The sequence below is a fragment of the Ruditapes philippinarum genome, unplaced genomic scaffold, assembly GCF_026571515.1.
Source record: "Ruditapes philippinarum isolate M1 unplaced genomic scaffold, ASM2657151v2 ctg11285_1_1_1_1, whole genome shotgun sequence".
NCBI lineage: Eukaryota > Metazoa > Mollusca > Bivalvia > Venerida > Veneridae > Ruditapes > Ruditapes philippinarum.
This window is the reverse complement of record NW_026851988.1, coordinates 6,058-29,156: the sequence shown is the minus strand read 5'-3', so window position 1 is coordinate 29,156 and position 23,099 is coordinate 6,058. Positions and strand designations below refer to the sequence as shown.

Below are 23,099 nucleotides of genomic sequence, written 5' to 3'. Positions count from 1 at the left end.
TGCCCCTTCTTAATAAAATATGTACTAAATATGTCTATTAATTTAAAACAAGTAAGAATAAAATCTTACATTTCAAAACAGCATATAGATTGAAGCAAGCATTTCAGGTAGACGGCCTTAACAGATAAAACTGTCCCATACTGCCGCTAATGTTTTGAAACAACTAAACTATTCGATTGAAAAAAAACGGTACATCGTGATCTCCTTATAGTTCACCAAAACATTATCTGTATTTACCTATACTATAATCGGACTGGAACGAAACTTGTCCCGTGGAGGAGTCCATATAAAACTTAGCTGTGTCAGCCCCGCAATTTATAGAGTACGTTTTTGTATCACCATTATCTTGATCTCTAACACCATATGAAGGAGTGCCTATAACATCGTTTGCCTAACAGATCAAAGAAAAGAAAAAAGGTTATCTTTTTATGTTAAAATATACACACACGCAATAAAACAATAGATGTTGCACATAGATGACATTGTGCGAAATACTGATAACCAACGGAAATAATGTAAATAACAGTGAATTAACGGAATCATTGTGCAATATTTTGAAAGCATATACAAATCAACAATTACACCATGTCTTCCTTTTACAAGCTTTTGTTTCTTCCGATTTGGAAACCTATAAACTTTAAAGCATGTCCATTGTTTGAGATTTGTAGTTTGTCGCTTGCAGAGAATTTGGTTATTTATGATCGTTTTACCAGAAAAAAAGACTGGTTATGTGGACCAACTGCCGAGATAATACCAAAAACAAAGTGTTAAAAACGTCGTAAAAACAAAATACAAACCTAACGAAACTAAATGAAAATAGCGATTTGTCATTATGTTATCAAATGCTTTACCAATCCTTCTGTAGTCGACAAACTGTAAGTTGACAGCGAAAACTGCGGAGCCTCGTTTACGTTGATGACGTCAATCACTAACGATTGAGTATCCGATACAGTGCCGTCGTTAACTTGAATAACAAACGTAAAGGATGTTGTTCCTGCGGTCGAAAGCGTCTCGTAATCAAGAAGGGTGCCTGACGTAGAAATGAGTCCACTTGTAGCTGAAAAACAAAACAAAAACCAAGTTACAATCATTGGGCGTCCGTGGCAGTGTGATTAAGATACTTTACTTCAAAAACTTGTACCTCTTGTGGATTGGAATTCATACAAAGACTATGAATTTGAGGAAGCTATCCAGCTAGCTTATTGAACGTCGGTGATTCTACTCAGGCACCCGTTTGCGCCAGAAATAATTAATGAAAGGGCTTCTTCCACCAGTAAAGCAGATACTGTGTCGGTCCGACATTTAACCCAATCAATCAATCAATCAATCAATCAATCAATCAATCAAACAAAGCATACGAACAAACAAACAACCAAACACATTTTACACTGGTATTTATTAAATAAGATAGTGAAATGATATATATGGAGATCACTGTATCGATTCAACTAAAAGTAATGTTTTTTGTATAATAAAAAAACGAAAAGAATATAAATCAAATACCATCAATAGAAAAATATGAAGCTCCAGATGCAGGGGTTGATGTCATGGAATAAGTCCATGTTTGTGCATCTTGGTCTGAGATAGAAACAGCAAATACTGAGGAAGATAATGGAGTGTTTTCTTGAACGGTGTATGAATTTGCCAAAGGAAGATTGTTAATCAAAACTGGATCGTTAATATCTGAAATAAAACTCACACATTTCTTGAATGATGAAATTACAATTAAAGCTTTACATAAACTGAATAATGCTATAAGTAGTATAGACGTCTCTTTAGTGGGCCTAAAGAGATGCCTTTACTACTGATATATTAAAACTTTGTTTATTTATAAATAGAGAGGTACAATTAGTTAAGTATGATATGTTCTTTCAATATAATGTTCGCTAAAGAAGTGTGTATTAAGTCATAGGTAAAGTTACGAAAGATGGATTCAAAACAAGTTTTTCTGAAATTCATTTTATGAAGTAACAAACGTGAATTCAAAAGGTTAAATCGTATTATCACGAAGTAAAAATCATGAATTTACAAAGACGAAATAGTGAATTCACTTAGTTGAAAATTATAAAGTGCAAAACTTAAATTCATGAAGCTAAAATTGTGCATTCGTAAAGCTGAAATCGTGTTTTCGTTAATTTTCATATGTTTCATGCAGATGAAATGAATTTAACAATGTTGAAATGAACCCTCCATACTTTCGAACAAATAGAAGATAGTTCTGCGACATTAGTGAAATCAGCATTAAATATTCTAAGCAAACAGTCATATAAAAGCAGAGGTAATCAATTTAATATGTATTATATTAAAACTAACCTCTTATAAGCACAGTTAATATTTTTGGATCCGCCGTATTTTTAGCATCGGCAACGGTGATTTCTATATCGTAACCGACTGTGTTATAGTTCGAAATATCAGCATTTAGCTGAATTTCTCCAGCTGCAATATTATTAAATACAATGTATGTGAACAAGTGTTGAAGTTCGAAAATCTAAAAAAGAAACAACAAAACAAAAACACAAAAAACAACAAAAATATATAAATGTATTAAAGCAATGTCTTTATAGTTAATCAAATAAGTGTAAAAATAAAATTTCAGAGTCGATGCAATATAATCAGAAAAAAAAAACCCAGTTTTACTGACACGGCGCCATCGGGATAGTTTAACAAAAATAAAATAAACAACTTAGGACAATTAAATGTAGATATTATTTAGTAAATAATACTTCATATTGATTTAAATAAATACAAAGGACATAGTGATGTCTGAATGCAACATTAGACAAAACGCTGTGATGTCTGAATTAACATGCAACATTAGATGAAACGTTGTGTTGTCGGAACTTATATGTAACATGACACGAAACATTGTTATTTCTGAACTTACATGCAAATATAGTGAAAGGACATGGCGTAGGATTACATGTCATGGTATACGATATCGTGTCACCTTCGGCGTCTGTAGCGTTCACCGAGAACACATTGGTACCAATACCATTTGTTGTTGATATACTTGTTGCAGCTGAGAACGAAACAAGAAGTAATTCGTAGTAAGTTTAACAATACAACGCACCCAAGGCATTTATATAAAATAAGTATTATGAAAGGTTTTGACCGGTTTCTTTATCAAAGATCAAGTATCATTATGGTAAATTAAAACTTGTCACATATGGTTATAGTTGAGCATCAGAGAGTGGTTAGTGATGTTAATATCTTGACAACGCTATCAAAGATGACATTGTGTTTGAACTTACTGGCAATAACGCTTTAAAATGTCTGTTACTCTTTAACCAGTAACATACTGAGCTTATAAAATGAATTTTTCAGTCTGAATTTTTGAGGTGTCCATTATCAAATTTAGGGATATTATAACAAACATCCGAAGTTCGTAAGCTGTTTACAAAGAGCCTGGTCAGACTGCAGATCAGCATCAATCATGTTCTTTAAGGGCCCTTTACATCATGCCGTTCTGGTCAACGCTTTCTGAACGTTCCAATCGTTCAATCTTTGAGCGTTCTAGAATAAGGTTGATACATCTTGGGCGTGATTAACTTGTATCTAACGCATAACTAGCGAATGTCTAACACACGAGAAGCATGTAACATTGACGAAGTAAGATACCACTGAAACCCATAAGCATGTGCTAAGGTGCCACTGGCGCGGGGTGTACTATTTGTCACCGCCAGACGAGCGTTGTACGCGTGTTACTAACGTGTGAATAACGACCGAAAAGCGTTTTTTTTGGTGCGTTATTCTTTACGTTCGAACGGGAATAAAACGCTGGGAATTCCATGGTAAATTCAGTTGTTCTTATGAGTTTGAAACGTCAGCATCATGACGCTAAGACATAAAGATTGATGAGGGTTTATCCTACTAGCTACGGCGAAACATTTTTGCATTCATGATTACACTGTAGTCGTCTTCGTCGGGGTCTTCTTCTCTGCGACTAAATTCCCTCAATGTGTTTAAGTGCAGAGAACTACTTGATGTTTGGTTACAGGAAGCATATGTAGCCTAATAAATCTTTCAGAACCTCCATAGTAGGTGTTCTCTACAGTAGCCCAAAATCAAATGAAGCTTGCTTTTTTTTAGATTTGCATGGACTTTCGTCGAATGACGCTCAAATAACGCTCAATGAACGCCAAAAGGACGTTCGTTTTCCTTTAGTCACAGTTTTGTCCGCTTGATGACTGTTCAGCGCTCGTTGACAGGTCGCCAGTGTATCGTTGACTGCAAAGTAAACGATTAAGGATCCGTCATACCATGACGTTTTGGTCAACGCTCTCTGTTTCAATCTTCCATTTTTGAACGTTCATGAATGAAGTTGACACATCTAGCGTGTGATTAACGTGCGTCTAACGCATAACTAACGTGTGTCTAACGCACGGGAAACGTGTAACAGCAACCAAGTAAAATATGTCGGAAACCCATAAGCGTGTGTTAACGTGCAACTGGCGCGGGACGAACTATTTGTCAACGCCTGGCGAGCGTTGTGAGCGTGTGACTAACGAGTGAATAACGACAGAATAGCGCATTGATGGCGTGTTATTTTTACGGCTTAAACGGTACAGAACTTTTGTGCATGATCAAAACTTTTTTCCGGACCAGCGTTCTCCGCCGATTCCCAGAACGTCATGGAGTGACGGCCCCTTGAATCTTTAACTGAAACTTTCTAAATCACAGGTGCGTCTATTTCTTCAGAACGTCAATTTCTGAGGTTTAAGATGGCGCATATATATTTTCAAAGTTGTAATTAAACCAGAAAATCACCTAGATTTTTAAAGAGCAACCTTTTCATTTAAAATGTAATATGATATGATAATACTTGTGATTTTTAATAAAAATAAAAATAATAATAATAATAATTTATTTTGCACAATCGTATTTTATTACCTTGTAGATTGTGAATCAGAGGGGCCTGATTCTTTACAAGATAAACATAGAATGTCCCCGTATTACTATCTTTATAACCATCAGTACACTTCACTGTGAACTCATAACTTCTTTCAGTATTATAATTCAAGTTTGGGTTGTCGTCCACATATATACCATAGTCTGAAAATACAAGTCACAAGTTTCAATCCGACTTACTTAAGTTACTTTGAGGATTTCAGTTTCGTTTACATTATCGTATACGGACTCCTTTTCATTTGTTGCAAAATTGCATATTTTTTCGATCCCATCAGTCGTCTCGCGTCGCTGGTATATATCATTGAATTCAAGTGATGAATATTTATTACTCATAATGAGAACTACATTTTTAGTCTATCGGAAAACCATAGATTAGTAATTATCTGTCAGTGGATAAAATATATTTTCAAAGATGAAAAAGCAGTATATATAGTTCTATATAAAGGTGTATTATTGTTACATCGCCTGATATATAATTGCATGTCTTTTTTGGACTTATATTGTATTCAACAGGGTCTGAACTTAAAAGAACACGTGCTAACAATCACTTTTGTGTGGTTTTGTATGTGACATCAGTGATGTGTAATCAAATTATTTTTAACAAAGTAAATACTGTGCATAAAATGATTTGTATATTTGATAAGCTGTATGCATCACAAAGATTGAAATAACATAAAATTTAGCTAAATACTTATATAACAGCAATCTTATATTAAAACCCATAACATCAGATTTGAACACAAGATCATCGACATACCTGCAGTCCCTGAAATTTGGCTAATACTGAATGGGTCAGTAACCGCTGGGCTAAAAGAACATGTTACCGGATCGACGGTGTCTGTTGCATTGATTGTGTACAAGAGTTGTTTTGTGGTGGCATCCTCACTCAGAGTAACCGCTGCGGGCATGTCATGAAGAACGGGGGCCTAAAATATTAAGAATGAAAGCATGTCTGAAAAACATTTTGATATTGCAAACGGAGCGCCGTTTTCCCTAGAATCTTTTTGCAATGTTTGCTATTTGATTATAGGCTAGATTGGTTTTTGTTTTGTTTTGTTTTGTTTTTTTATAAGCCGATGACCAAGGGAAACAAGAGGTATCGTGTCTCTGTTTTATTCTGACATAAATTTATAACCGTTATTAACCAATGTGCCTGTAAATGTTTAATACAAAATTTTTAACTAAGCTGCCTTGTCGATGTAATAATGGCACCAACACACACAAAATGTGTTAAAACATAGGTTCAAAGGTCTGTCTTTTAATGCAGCTTACTATCATTTTAGCTTCTACAAATATATTTTAGTTCAATTGTTTTGGAGGCTTATTGAAACACTCCCGAATCCGTTCCTGGAACCAACAAGTACTAATCAATGAATGTAAAGTTTCTTGCCCAAGGAAACAACCGCTTGCCTCTGACAGGGTTTGAACTCACGTGGTCAGCAATTCTTAGATCACTAGATAACTAGTCCGATGCGTTTACCACTCGGCCATGACGCAATTCGATTCATCATAGTGGCCATAATGAAAATGACATACAATCTCAGCTTTTGAAAGTATCCTATGAAAAGACTAATAAGTTTTACGGCGACTACGGTAAAGTTTTAACAAGACATGTACTAAAGTAAATGAAACAACAAAACAAACTCAACTGTTGAAATGCGTTGGCCTTGTGGTTAAGGTGTCTAACTCTCAACCCAGGGATCATGGGTTCGAGCCCTCCGCGGGTCATGACCATGAATTCTCAATTTCTCATAATGACACAAGTATTGGTTAGTTCCAGGAAACAGACTCAAAAGTAATTAATATGAATTGAAAATGAGCACAACAAAAGTTTCGTACATTTAGAATAATTAGAGATTTTTTATATACTCATTTATAAATGCGCCTAAGAATGGTCACAAGCGTTTTGTCGTAAAGGGGCAATATATATGGGAATCGCGAATATAGGATTTAGTGTCTTTCTGTCTTAATCCGGCGACTTAAAAGACTATGTCTTACTTCGTTAATAATTTGGACATCAATGGTGATTGAATCGGTGTTTCCACAGAAATCAGTGACCGTGAATGTAAGACTTTCTGTTAGATCGGGTCCGGCCAGTGATGAAGCAACAGATAAAGTTCCTGTTAAAAACAATAAATACACTTATTATAATTCATACCTATAAATAAATTTTTGAGAATTTTTTTTATGAAATAAAATTTGTATTTGCATTTTCCGTTTTTCACTGGTGTCTTGCCGGACTACTTTCTAAGCCAAAACACAAAATTTGAGTAGAAATTTCTAGAATTGTATGGTCAAACAAAGAGCAAAAGTTTATAATAAACAGAAAATTCAAGTTTTACTTTCCATAAAAACAGGATTATTTTTCATCTTGCGATATGAAAATTATCATACAATTTCATTTGTGGCTCCTACGAATCATGAAATATTTATTTTTCATACCACTCTAAATCTAGTATTTAAAAAAAGAATATCCTCTTTACAAGATGATTGCATAATATAATTGAAATACTTAAAGAAATTTCAAGAATAAATTCAGTATCAACGCATTTTAGTAAAGGAAACTGAATTGAGAAAGTGATGTATCAAGCAGAATTGATTAAATAAGGTTTTGTTTGATATTAATCACAATACGCCTCAAATCCATTCTAATCTTTAGGAAAATTTCGATAAAGTTACATCCAAATAGTTAAAAAAATTTAAATGTATACATATGAAAATATAGCAATTAAACCTTTCTTAGACACTTGAAATTACATATCAACAAGAGCGATCAGTGATCACATGTGTCGCATTATTATGGCCAATTTCATGTTGGGACAAGTTTTGTGACAGACGGACAGACAGACAGACAGTGCACAATTAGACCTGGTACTGATCATTCCTGTAAAGTTTGGATGAATTTGCACCAGAAGTTTATGAGGAGTAGTCCGGACAAGCTTTTGTGTATCTGACAACACACAGAAAAAAAACACATTTTTATCACAGGGCCATAACTCGGCCAAAAATCATTCAACCGGAAAACCCGTGCAATATGCGCAAGAACTTGAGCTACAGATCAATCCTGTAAAGTTTCATTGAAATTGCATAAGTGGTATAAGAGAAGTAGTCCGGACAAACTTTAAAAATAAAAATCATTAAAAGGCCATAAATCTAACAAAAATCATTGAACCAGAAAATGCTGACAATATGCACAACTAGACTTGGTACTGATCATTCCTGTAAAGTTTGGATGAATTGCACCAGTAGTTTATGAGGGGTAGTCTGGACAACCTTTTGTGTATCTCGCAACACACAGAAAAAACACATTTTTATCAAAGGGCCATAACTCAGCCAAAAATCATTCAACCGGAAAACCCGGGCAATATGCGAAAGGACTTGAGCTACAGATCAATCCTGTAAAATTTCATTGAAATTACATTGGTGGTATAAGAGAAGTAGTCCGGACAAACTTTAAAAATAAAAATTATTTAAGGGCCATAACTCTGACAAAAATCATTGAACCAAAAAATACTAACAATATGCACAACTAGACTTGGTACTGATCATTCCTGTAAAGTTTGGATGAATTTGCACCAGTAGTTTATGAGGAGTAGTCCGGACAAGCTTTTGTGCATCTGGCAACACACAGAAAAAACACCTTTTTATCAAAGGGCTATTACTCGGCAAAAATCATTCAACCGGAAAACCTGTGCAATATGCGCAAGGACTTGAGCTACAGATCAATCCTATAAAGTTTCATTGAAATTTCATTAGTGGTATAAGAGAATTAGTCCGGACAAACTTTAAAAATAAAAATTATTAAAAGGCCAAAACTCTGACAAAAACCATTGAACCGGAAAATGCTGACAATATGCACAACTAGACTTGGTACTGATCATTCCTGTAAAGTTTGGATGAAATTGCACCAGAAGTTTATGAGGAGTAATCCGGACAAGTTTTGTGACGGACGGACTGACGGATGTTCTCACAGGACAGTAATTATGTGGCTACTCTATTGTTCTCTCTATTGTTCTTTTTAGCCACACAAAAGAAAATAGCCACATAAAAGCATTACGGAATGAATGACATCAAAGAGAAAGAACAGTTACCTATTGTCCCTCTAGCCACATAATTACTCTCCTGTGAGTGCGGACAGACAGACGGACAGACAGACGACGGAGAAGTGATCCCTATATGTCGCCACTACTCCGTAGAGGCGACACAAAAATAGGAAATAAGACCTTTATCCAATGAAATAAAAGGACAAGTGAAGATATTAAATAGCATTAGATAAGTAAACACAAAAGTATATCGCTTTAAACATGCATGGAAACTAGGCTGGAGGTGTAAAGATGCTTCATGTAACAAAAATAATCTAAATTTGAGCCGTGTCACGACAAAACCAACGTAATGGGTTTTCGACCATCATGGATCCAGACCAGCCTGCGCATCCGCGCAGTCTGATCAGGATCCATGCTGTTCGCTTACAAATACTATTACAAGCAGAGAAACTGATAGCGAACAGCATGGATCATGATCAGACTGCAAGAATGCGCAGGTTGGTCTGGATCCATGCTGGTCGAAAACCCATTACGTTGGTTTTGTCGTGACGCGGCTCTTTTGTCAAGATGCTATATTTCACAAACATCAAAGACTTTATTAAGTACAAGGTATGTATCGTTCATACAATTTTTAGATCATTTTAATTAGTTTAAATTTTATTCATTAAATAAATTGTACATAAACAACATATACAAACGTTTCACACAAAGAAAATCAGACTTGATTAGAAAACAAACAAACTAATACATATATCAATTCCTCTCCAGTAAAGGTAGGAATAAAGATACAACAATGTTGCGGTTAGATGTAAGTTCATTTAATGAACAATAAAGAATAAGAGAATATTTAATTGTTGAATTATCACTTAAGAGAGACTAAGGTAACCTATGGCAAAATGGCAGAAGAAAGGAAAAGAACTCATGGAGAATTATTAATATATATAAATATATAAAACCAAATTAATTAAACTTAAGATAAACGTAGAAAGGAATCATTTCAATTAAGATTTATATAAAAACTGGAATCATTTCAATTATGATTTATATAAAAACTACCATCTATCTACAAAATGTATATTTTGAAAGAACACGGACAGTGGCACATATTAACATTTTTTTCACAAGGTAATAGTTTGTGCATTATATTAGCAAATCTCAAGATAAGGCTCGAGACAAACAAATGTTACCTTAAATGCACAATAAGAACAAATATTTATTCCGATGCAAATTTACATGGTCAAAATTGCAAAATGTTACACATAATTCTTATAAAATTTAGAGTTACCTGTTCCTACCCCTTCGACAAATGTGAACTTCGAATCAGCCGTAATTGTTGTGTTCAACTCATCACCAACATCAGGATCTGACCATGTTATGGTAGTTATAAATGTCCCAATCCCAACATTGTTCAAAATAGGAAACACACTATTATCTGCTGGACTGTCCACAGTTGGGCCTGTACCTGTTTGGAAGTGAAAATATATGTTTCATAAATATATTTTCTTTTTCAAATTTAACAACTTAACCGGGTACTTTCAAGTATCAGTAACATTTTTATCACGATTTGTAGACTACTACTACTCGTACAGTAGCCTTTCTCTATTGTAAAACACTAATAAAGACAAAAATAAATCATAAAAGAAATTAACTTTAGCGTCTTGAAAACGAATTAAAACGGAACATTTTCGTTTATATTCTACTAACGCTTTAAACCGATAAATCAAATAAAAATAGAAATCCTATTTATAGAAACAAACTGGGATTGCCGAAATAGCTAAATATAGCCTTGATTTCCGTAATATTACTTCGTCTGATTCCGCAATATGACGGATCGCCCGAATTGTCACGATTGCAGCGAAAACTTAGACTGGTTTCCCGTTCCACCATGCACTAACAAGTGTAAGCAGGAAACCACCTTACCGGAACAACTTTTTCAAACAAAAATGTCTTTGTACACATCCTCTCTCATGTGATATACGTACGTAACATTTACACTTTTTAAATATTCCATTAATTATGTTGAAGTGTTAACCCCGCTTATTCTAATGACAAACCTATTAGAATGTTTCCTGGGTAAAAATCATTATTTTTGTCGTTAAGTGAAACCATATAAAATAGAGAAAATAAGAATCCCTAAAGAAATCCAAACACGTAATAGGTTGTGAATTCTCGAATTCAAATTAAACATACAATGTATACATATGCAGTTTGTATTTGGCCTCTCTTTGTATCACAGCATTTTTTACGACCACAGCATATACGTATCAAACAACATTTTCATTTCTTTCGCCTTTGCATTTATCTTTATACAAAGAAAACAAATGTTTTGTACAAAATTGTAAAGCAAGCGTACCTCCATTCGCCTCAGCTCTTATAGCATATGTATCAGTAGCGTCAACAGTTGTAGTCCACGTGGTCGTACTATCAACTGCGGGTCTTGTCATCGCTTGAGTTGAGACATCAGGTGACCCTCCGGCCCCTTTATGTTCAATAATGTTGGGTCCGTCGGCAAACCTTTATTATTATATTATATATAAAAAGTTATAAATTGCCACTAAAAAGTATTTTATGAACTTCCTTTGACATAGTACTAAGTGCCTCAATAAACTTTAACGGAGAAATGAATAATATTTTACAGTCACAATTTAACGCAACAGAGACTTAATATGACCAACCTCTTTTAAAACGCTGTTTACGTCTAATGTGAATATAATGCAAACATTTAGATATATTTCTATCTTGTTTTTAAATCACTGGGGGAACTTGGCGAAGAATAAGCTACGAAATAAAAATATCTCTGGGTAATAATACATCACTGAGCATCGCAATTCAAATTCAGCCGGTATTTTACACGTTTATATAAAGCGAGGTGTTACGAGTTTGATATTTGCTACTTTTAGGTCACTTCAAGGACACATAACTTATACAAAAATAAAGAAGAAACGTAAACAAAGAAACTTATCTTAACCGAGTTTTAGAACTTTTGTACAGGGATTAGAAAGGCAATGAGCGACATGAAAAGCAGAAAAATAAGGCATTGTCGTAGCTTTTATCCTATTATTACATTCTATTTCGGAACCCTAAATCACTGAGCCTTTGAGCCCAAAAGCATTATGTCGACTCTATATCTTAGGATGAAGTGCAAGTACAGGTGCTTATTCCAGGCAAGGGCAGAACCATGGGTAGAACTATCGACCACCTGTCCATATAATTGATCTTATTGGTCTTTGGCATTGAACCCACTCAACAGTAAAGGGCATTAAAATTGAAGTCACTAGCCTAAGCGTCTTTAATGAAAACGGCGACCTAAAGCTACCGACCACAGTGGCCCGTAAATCTTGAGTATAATTTAAACGTTTACCATCCTATCCTATCACCAGGACGAACAGAAATTTGATCCCCAGCTGCAATAGTTATCGGCGAGTTAAGGCCTGCTCCTGAAATCGCAAAGCAAAAATATCATGAAATTGTCCTTGCAATTAGCTTCAATTGACTTGTCCATCTTTTACTCTGGACAAAATCGTTTATCATTTTTAAAGAACATTTCAAAATAAGTTCTGGATGAATAGTTAACAGTCTAGGACCATAAGACGTTTCCGGATGTGGCGTCTGACCTCGGTCTGTACTGTTTGCATAGGTAAAATTCAAGATTTTTACCGACAGATGTCTAAAGATTTAAACGTATGCATTAGTTAAGTTAAATGCACATGATGCCTCAGAAACGAATGATTCACGGGAATGAGTACGTTTTTTTGGACATTTTAACAGGACGTCAACAATAAAAACAAACTTTTAAGATGTAAAAGTAATAGAGTTTCTTAGACATTGTGGGTATTTAACATGTTCAGATGGCATATCAATACTTTTCCCTTTTCCTTTTTTAATAATTTATTTTCCCTTTCAAATAATAGTCAAACATACTTTTATTAATAAACCACATACCTGACGAATGTGTTTAAATACAGTGTTATGTTTGAACAAACTGACTAAAGAGTTTCAATATACATAATTACATGGATATGATTGAAAAATTATACACTGGTATTGATTCTTATTGTGGTATATTCGTAAAGAAGGACATATAAGCGAGGTTACACTAATAGCGTCTAGTCTCATTTAATTATTAAATCTCATTTCAAAATCGATATCATTCTATACATTCAATAACTTCAATTTGAAATAAAGTTGTGAACTTAAAGGCACTTCATCAAGAAAACGATATACAAGGTTGACTGTGTCGTACCTAGGAAGCCTTTTATATGACTTCCCAGGGAAGTAACTATATGACTTAGAATATCAAAATAGTACAGAAAAAATATAACCTGAGCATAAACCTATATAGAAACACATCTATTAACTAGTCTAGTCTCACATAAAAGAAATATATGACCAGAATTGTTTACATTCAATATTGTGAAATATACATTGTACATGGATACGATAATTTGAACAATTCTAGTCATTCGTAATATTTTAGACAATTGTTATTTATACAGAGATAGTTATAGGTTTTAGATCTTACAATGTCCATGTTTTTATATCAATATCTATATATAGTCTATTTGAAATGACTTATTGATTGGTCACTCGTGTGTAAATTGTAGATAAAAACGGTATAATGTATATGTACTGTGAGTGTTACTGTAATTAAACTATTCTAAATTTATCTTGTATTGTTATTCCAATAAGTCATATATAATAAGTCAATAATGAGTGTACAGGTAAAATTAAAACAAGACTTTTCATTTTTCCAAAACTGTTTTTAATTTTCTGTTCTTATTCACAAAAAAGAACAATTACCTATGTGACTGATGGAACTTCTATAAATATCCTTCAGAATATATCTTTTATGTTCAATTGATAATAGGAGTGTGCATAACAGTATTTATATTTTAGGCAGTTTGTATATTTCATCCTTATCATTATTATTATCATTAACTTTTGGTTCATGACCATTATAATAGACAATCTCTTGAAGTATGTAACAAATTCGCCCCGACTTGACAACGAAAAAGAAAATGACCATAATGTCAATTAAAATGTTGCCAAACAAAAACGCCAAACTGCTGTCACATATAAGAAGGTAAAATATAAGAAAAAGACGGAAAAATAAGTTTCTTTGTTTATGAACATTAACAATTGTAAGCGCATTTGACATTGTTTGATGCAATTAAGTAGCTTGCAAAGTGTTGGTGGATACATGTTTATTTGACCTTACTAGTCGTACGTATTTTTATCAACAACGCTAACTTTATACAACAAAACTGTGTTCTTACCGACATTTTCTACATTTTCTCCTACCAGCTTATAATCATTTCCGGTAGTTGGCCGCCATACTTGTAAATAAACTGTCCCGGCTTGATCCGCCTCCAACTGCCACTCAGTTATTGTGCCGCAACAGTCAATCTTATAGTTGTCTAGATTTCCGCGCAAAATATACCCAACGTCTAAATTGAAATGTAAAACAGAGTATGGATTTGTTATTTTACACAATTTTGATAGTAAAGAATAATCTTAAAACAAACTTGTCTGTCTTTCAATCCTGACAAAGCCATTGATCAGTATAGGGATATTTACTGACGAAGTAGCCAATAATGTAGACTATGATCGGATGGCCGATTAATCTTGGTCTGGGTAAAACTAGTCGCCGTCAGCAGGCTCAATCTTAAAAAACGCCTGGAAATGTATCAAAATCAAGAAATTTCACTTTTACAATACAACATTGATATTAAAAGTAATATTCAACCTTTTACGTTAACATACAAACGTAATCAGATATTTTAAACTGTTTAAACAGACACATTGATTAGTCATTTATATACAAACTTCTTTTGTAAAATCTATAGAGTGTTTTTCAATTGCAAAAAATAGACATGGCATTGAAACCATACCTGAGTTGCCATCAATACTGCCAGCCTTTCCCGCAGGATTTTGCTCACCAATCACTTTGGAAGCACCTTAAATACATGAACATTTTGTGAATAAATTAGCAATTTGAAAACAAAAAAACATCATCTTAAAGTCACAAAAATTACGCAGAACTTCAAAATATCTTAAATACAACGACACTTTTTTCAACTTAATTGTGCACGACTCAGACCACAAGGCAAAACTAGAGTAACATCACTAGAAAAACGACAATACAATGAATTCTTCTTTAATTAATGATTTACTCATCTAACTTAATAATATTGCATGATTTCAAAAGGAGATCATAGCTCATTATTTTGCATGCATAAGTGATTATTTTCTATTCATTTTCTTTCTGAATAATGATATATGAGCCTCGTCACGACAAAACCAACGTAATGGGTTTGCGATCAGCATGGATCCAGACCAGTCTGCGCATCCGCGCAGTCTGATCAGGATCCATGCTGTTCGCTATCAGTTTCTCTACTTGTTAAAATGTTTAAAGCGTTAAATGAAAAACCATTAATTACATAAGGGCCAGAAGAATAGATATATTAAACAAGGTCCGATGAAATAAATATACTTGATATAAGAGCTAATAAATTTAATGCATTAAATAAGGGCCGGTAAAGAATGACCGACGGAATAAATACATAAATTAATGGCTGGTGAAGGGAAAAGAGCGTGGTTAAGCAATTAGAAAGAAAAATAAAATTACCAGCTAGATAACGCAAAACATTTATTTGTAGCTACAAAAACGTCATGTGACCTATGATGACGTAATTTTAACCTATATCTTGCTGAACTTACTGAAGTTGTATTTTTTAATGTATTAAGTGATTAGTAACAAACAGACGGTGTTGCTACCTTACACCATGGTATTATCATTGATAGAAAATTGACTTTTGTACTTAAAAAGTCTTGAAATAACAATTAAACCTTCAACTTCTGGAATCGAAAGAAAGAAGTACAAATCTACCAATTAAAACAAGTTAAAAGTAAATATCTGAAATGAAAACGATGAAAAAAGCATCTAGTTAGATCAATTTTATAGATTCAATTCGATTTTATTTCATGTATTTTATTTATTTATTTATTGTTTATATATTATAATAATAGATCCGTTAATATTATTTCATTTATTTATTTAGTTAGTTAGTTATAATGGTAGATTTATTTATTTATTTATATTTATTTATTTATTTATTTTTATTTATTTATTTATTTATTTATTTATTTATACAATAGTAGACCCGTATATTATATTATATATATTATATTAATTATATTATATTATATTATATTATTATATATATTATTATATTATATTATATTATATTATATTATATTATATTATATTATATTATATTATATTATATTATATTATATTATATTATATTATATTATATTATATTATATTATATTATATTATATTATATTATATTATATTATATTATATTATATTATATTATATTATATTATATTATATTATATTATATTATATTATATTATATTATATTATATTATATTATATTATATTATATTATATTATATTATATTTATTTATATTATATTATATTATATTATATTATATTATATTATTATATTATATTATATTATATTATATTATTAATTTGTTTGGTTTTACGTCACCAACACAATACAGATCATGTGGTGACTCAGCTTTTTCTGGTTGAGGAAGACCTCAGTTCTCTTCCGTGCATTATTTAAATTTTCAAGAAACGAAATGAAAATTGATGTTAGTAATAGAAATATACTAAAAAGTAACATACTTACATTGGGCATAGATTGTTTCAAGACAGCCAATTAGAAGTAAAAATACGATAATCACTCTCATGTTTTTAAAATTTAGACTTCTTCACTCAGTAAGTTTGAATTATAAATAAACCAATAAGAAAGAATTATCATTTTTCCATTTTAAAATATTACGTATTGCGAATCCTATTTCATCTTGAATGTGAAATATATATTATTGATTGGATTCCGTTCAAAAGCATTTTACAATATACCGGTCCCTACTGCTTTAGAATTACTCCTGGGCTATTTTCCACCTCTTTCAGGCGTTAAAAAAGCTTTATTTAATGTAAAACGAAGATGCATATTATAAATTCATCCATGACAAACTTACATAAAAGACTAACCTACATATTGCAAACATCTGGAATAAGATAAACAGCGTGAAACGATTTTAAGTCAGATTCTTTTGTAACGTTTTGTTTACTTTACACAACAGGAATGATTATATAATATTTTTATGATGTAACTGTTCTCAATAAAAAGTACTGTTCAGTTAATGCCAAGAGGATAATTGAGCCGCGTCACGACAAAACCAACATAATGGGTTTGCGACCAGCATGGATCCAGACCAGCCTGCGCATCCGCGCAGTCTGATCAAGATCCATGCTGTTCGCTTACAGACCCTATAACAAGTAGAGAAGCTGATAGCGAACAGCATGGGTCCTGATCAGCTTGCGCGGATGCGCAGGCTGATCTGGATCCATGCTGGTCGCAAACCCACTATATTGGTTTTGTCGTGACGTGGCTCATATGATACAAAAGACATTGGCAAATATTGTCTCAGTATTGTCATACATTCGAATAGGGGGAAAGAAATAAAAGAAAAATAACTACGCACATTTTTGTGGTTACAAAAGCGTTTACTTTGGCTTGTTGACTTTTGATCAACTTTAATATATTAACGCAACATTGCCGTATAACAAGCAACATTTCCATTGTTAATTCATTTCAAAATCTAATCGAATCAATTATTTCCCAACTCATACAAATTCCACATGGCTTGTAAATGATGAGTTTAACTCCTGACCTTCTGGTACAGAAAGTAAATAACCCATGCTGCTAGTATAAAGTCAGGTCAAATCAAGACGCCTTTAGCTTTTTCTACAGGTTAGATATATTATTTTTATACAAATCGTGTCATATAATTCCTATAAATTAATTGCAACTGACTGTGATTTGTTTGAGTCAGTTGATTATACTTAGTTAAGTGATATTATGCCCATCTAAGTGTAAATGTTGATTGTGCAGGTTAAATTAAAAACATCTTTATACATTTTGCCAGAATTTGTTGTTGTTTATATAATCTTTCCCGCAACAATAATCAATAACCCTTGGACTTTTAAGAAGTCATTAAAGTGTATCTGTAATGTTCAAATGACAAAAAGAGTAGGACATTTTGTTTTTTGTTTTATAGGCAGTTTTAATGTTTTAACATTACCATTTTGTTATTAATTTTTTGTCAATGACCATTATCATAGCCAGTGTTCTGAAATATGCAACTTATAAATAAAGAATATCTTGATAACGCAAAATGAACATAATGTCACCTTAAATGTTAAGTTCTTCTGAAGGTATATGGGGGACGACGGTTACGCGCATTACCATAATAGGAACCGATTTGAAAGGAATGAAATTTGTAAATCTGACAAAAACGCTGAAGAAAAAAAATAATGTTGTGTTAATATGTGGTAAAAATAACTTTACAAATGACATACCTCCCAAAACACTTTTGAGAACTGCACAAAAATGAAAATATACAGTAGGCTTTACCCTTTACTTGTATAAAAAATGTGTGTTGTTTAGTTTTGTAGTATAGGATGTGTTTGATGTTCAAATTTGAAGTCAAGTGTACATAAAGTTGGCTGTACCTATTGAAAAAAGCAAAAATAAAACAAACAAAAAAAAAACAATCAACAACAACACTGGACTCTAATCTGAAATATGGTTCACTTTTCCCATGCCAAAATCAAGACGCTACCAAAAGTTCCTAAAGTGTCGCGTTCTATCTTAAAGAACAATGATTAGGAAAAATGAAAACGTGTCTGCGATCGGAGAATATTTCTAATTTCTGTAGAACAGCTTCGGATGAATACTTACATACTTAGCACTTGGCTAGCTTTATATTCACTTTTTTACGTTACTACAAATGAATTTTTATGAACGCGGTTCTATGAAACATTGAGAAAAACAGAAGGCGACTATGATCGGAATTTGATTTAGTATTGACTTTTCTTCTTTTATGAAAATTAACACACAGATTTTGTAAGAAATTAGCGTTTTCATTGAATGACAAATAATGCTGGACACTAATTCTAAATAGCTTAGTATTTTAGTATCTACTTAGAAAAGGTACCTCCATATCTAACAGAAAACGGCAGAACCGGATAAGAAGCGAAACATAGGGCATGGACAGAGGGTTAAAGCTACATTAAATAAATTCCATAAAAAAGAAATAGGTACACTTCGTGAGTTCAATATGTTTCATATCGACTCCCGTTCTTAGTTTGGTGTCTAGACAACCAAAATGAGTTTTATAGGCCATAAATATACAACCTCAATGTTTCAAAATGGGAAGTACAATTTCTATTTGCATGAGAAACTCCGCCTTTGGGTCATCCGTACATCTATAGAAACTCAACAAACATTTTTAAGTAGCATTCTGAATTTAACGGTATATTTCCGCATTATACGAGTATTACGAAATTTTTTCATACCAGTTCAATCTTTTTATGAGATGATTACTTTTTTGTAAACAACAGGGCTAATGCACCGTGAAACTAAAACGGTAAAAGTTTGTTTGCTATGATCCACATGGTTACAATTGATTGTAAGGCATACACGAGCTAATTATACAAGTCTTCATTTGCATGTTAAAATTCGTATACGGACTTTAGTGTTACCGTGGGGTTTTCCTTTGTAAATCATAAGTTATGAACAATTTTTAACGAGAGTTACAACAATACTGCTAAAATGTTGACAAAACTATAGAATCTATCATAGAATGCTTGGTTTTTTTAAGCCGACGGAAAAATATGTGTACATATTTTATTTAATGTAGCTTCAATGTTATTCGGTAAAGAAAAATGAAGGCTTAAATTTGGCATAAACAAAAGTTTTTGTTCAATATTATTACATATGACACGCTAATAACAAATTTACTGTAAAGATACGTGCCCTAAGATAAGCAAAAAGCCTAAGATAAGCAAAAATCTTTAAATAAATCAAACCTGAGGAAAATGTACTAAGATATTTGGACAATTAAAAAGATTCAATTTTTACTGTAAGTAATGATTTACATTTAATGTGTGCTTATTGATTGATTTCCAGTATTTTACTGTGTTACTAACGCATTAAATGCATTAGAAAATATATATATATTGACCTCATTTAGGTAATTTACGTAGGTTCTGTGTGTTGTTTATAATCATTATTGCTTCCGTTTAGATACTTAACATTACATGCATTTTACTTAAAATAAATGTATATATTTTAAAAATGTTCATGAAAAATAAATTGGAGGTGTGCTGCTTTTAAGTTTGTATTCTTTTCATGTCAATGTATTATATACATTAAAACATTTATTTATTATTATTTATTTATCTCATTTTTTTAAGTAAAAATGCAAACTTGTCTTCATTTTGATAACTGTATTGAATATCAAACTTCGATTGCCGACATCGCATATCGTAATTTCCCTTACAGTTCCCTTCAAAATGTATATTTTGTTCTATAACTACTTTTAATTATTCAATTTTTTGTGTTGAATGTAAAGCGAACTAAAACGTTTGAATGGTAATTAAGAATGTTTCAAAATTAAGATAAAAATAACATTTGTTGAATTATTTGTATTATAGTTAATCACAGATAAGCAAAGTTAAACACAGATAAGCACAGTTAAACACCGATTAGAACAGATTAACTCTGTTAAACACAGATAACCACAGGCTTATTGAACTACAAATTCACTTAAATTCTTCAACTTTTGCAGATATTCGACAATGTTTCGTGCTTGCACTATTGCGATAAGTGACATTTCGACTCGTGGTTAATTGTTACCCGCTTAGATACCATATATAATTTAATTACACGTACATGCATATCTACTTTAAAATTGTTTTAAGGGTTAAAAGATGATATTGTTTTCTTACAACACATATATTTGTTATGAAAAAAATCGTGCCAAAGAAAAAATTGTGAAACAACGGACTTCATAATGTAACAGGGTGTATTTTAAGCTACAACCATGAAAGGAATTGTTACTAAAATTTGTTTATAATATCTATTTAAGGATTTTTGACGGTTGTTTGTATGCAATGTAAATATAAAGGCCGCATAACATGTCAACAATCATAATAACGAATTCATAATTATCTCATAAACCGCATCGCAGGAGTGTAATAAAAACGATATTACACTAGTATAATAACACTTTGACGAGACGTCAAAGTGACTTTGACGAGACGTCAAAGTTCGCTAATGATAGCGTTACATTATAGGCGCGCGAATGAAAAATGACACTTTTTGACAGTTTTCCGTTTTTATCTTATTTATGTGATACAAAGAATATTACATTCGTGCAGATTCAATACTTAATTTATTTAATTTATTGAATAAAACAATATTATGCTCGCCAGAGGCTCGCATAATATGATTTTATACAACTCGTTCAATAAATTTAGTATTAAATCTACACTCATTCAATATCCTCTATTTCTGCATTTTTTTTTTTCAGAGAAAAAAAAAGATCTAAATTCATAAAACGACTGCAGCCATGTAGATAATATAAACAACACGGTTATCCAATGAAAAACGAGGTTACAAACGTGAAGTATTATAAATTACTACATACCCGTGCCGTTTTTGCGACTCCATAAAAATGGTACTGCACAGTCGTACATATTATTTTAACGTCACGTCATTTGCGTTGTATAAACATAGCGTTAAGATGCGCTAAATGTTAACGTTATACTATAGGCGCGTCAGTGAAAAAAATGTTCTTTTTCACTTTAAGCGGTCTTTATTTTTGGTAGGCCTACGTGATAAATAGAATATTAAATTCGTGTAAGTTCATTACTGAATTTATTGCCCTCCTTGAATAAAATAATGTTATGCTGGCCATAGGCTCGCACAATATAACTTTATTCAACTCGTTCAATAAATTCATTACAGTATTAAACTTACACTAATTCAATATCCTTTATTTATGAAATAAAGGAATAATTAATGATAGTGTATGATAAATCTAAACTTACATTGTGACGTTACACCCTTCATTAAACTTGACGTTAATATTACGAAAAACACCACTTCCATCATTTGAGTTGTCGTCATTTATGAATCATGCTCACTAAAGTCCACACTCGTAAATATTACGCTTTAATTTTACACTATTAATCAAACTTTATAATTTTACACAAATGTTTATCTTAACAAAATATCATTAAATATATTCACATCTCTCTTTTAAAGCACCATTTAACACTTTAACTTCATAAATGTTAGAATGCAAAATTACGCGGTCCATTTTCGGATTGATTTTTTTCCCTTTCCATCGCGTTTTCAAATTTCAATTGAAATAAAAATGTTAAGAAAATAATTTGAAAAGCAATTGGTATTCTCTTCTCACGTCAATTTGTGTACCCATTAAACGCTGTGTATAAAAGTAAACAAAAATAAACATGCCTTTTATCTCCAAATCAAAGGTATACCCGCATAGTGCTGTCTTTTGAAATGTTCTATTCACTGTGATAAATAAACAAAATGGACCATTATAAGGTTTAGTTTGTGAAAGAAAAACATTATTGACATCCGTTTCTATAAGGTTATGCCACGACATTTCATAAGGTATATATACGTACTCTAAAGATACAATCATTTATCTACAGACCTCTCACTAACAGACCACTCACGAATTTACTAATACATGTAGTAAGTCCGCTTTGTTCGCGAGAGGTTGACGCTCTAGAAGCTGAACAGCCTCAAATTGCTTAAATAAATTGCTTTCGGTTCACTAGAAATCTTATAAAATCATTACAACCCTAAATATCTTAAAAAGACTTGATCATCTTTTAATCTGGAAAAAAGAAAATAAGTACATGTTCAACATTAATATTGGAGTGTATATTTGTAGGCATATGTATACACACATGTAGTGATTTATTGCCATATGTGACGGTGTTGGTGCGATGTAATTTACACTCCCTCCCCCTATAGAAAAAAGAAAAAGAAAATATGATATTGAAAACAAGCATACTCTTTCGATACATTTCTTCATTTCAAACCATACTCCACACCCAATGCAAAAATGAAAAGAAGAAGAAAGAAAAAAGATGTGATATTGTAAACAAACAAAAGTGTTATACATAACTGCTATTGCCATGCTACAGCGCCTTGCTGGACTGTAACGCCAACTTAAAGTCA

At 32.2% G+C, this 23,099-nt stretch overlaps 1 protein-coding gene across 1 annotated transcript; it reads right to left on the bottom strand.

The window, feature by feature from the left end:
• Positions 1–237: 237 nt before the first annotated feature.
• LOC132744903 (protocadherin-like protein) lies at positions 238–22,342 on the bottom strand (the record flags this gene model as incomplete). The annotated part of the gene is given in 14 exon segments (XM_060733697.1): positions 238–391; positions 852–1,057; positions 1,504–1,683; positions 2,314–2,436; positions 2,885–3,019; positions 4,891–5,052; positions 5,666–5,834; positions 6,907–7,028; positions 10,237–10,413; positions 11,305–11,465; positions 12,313–12,388; positions 14,228–14,398; positions 14,843–14,908; positions 21,932–22,342. Coding segments are annotated over 14 exon segments (1,981 nt in total), but the record flags the coding sequence as incomplete, so codon positions are not given.
• Positions 22,343–23,099: the final 757 nt, after the last annotated feature.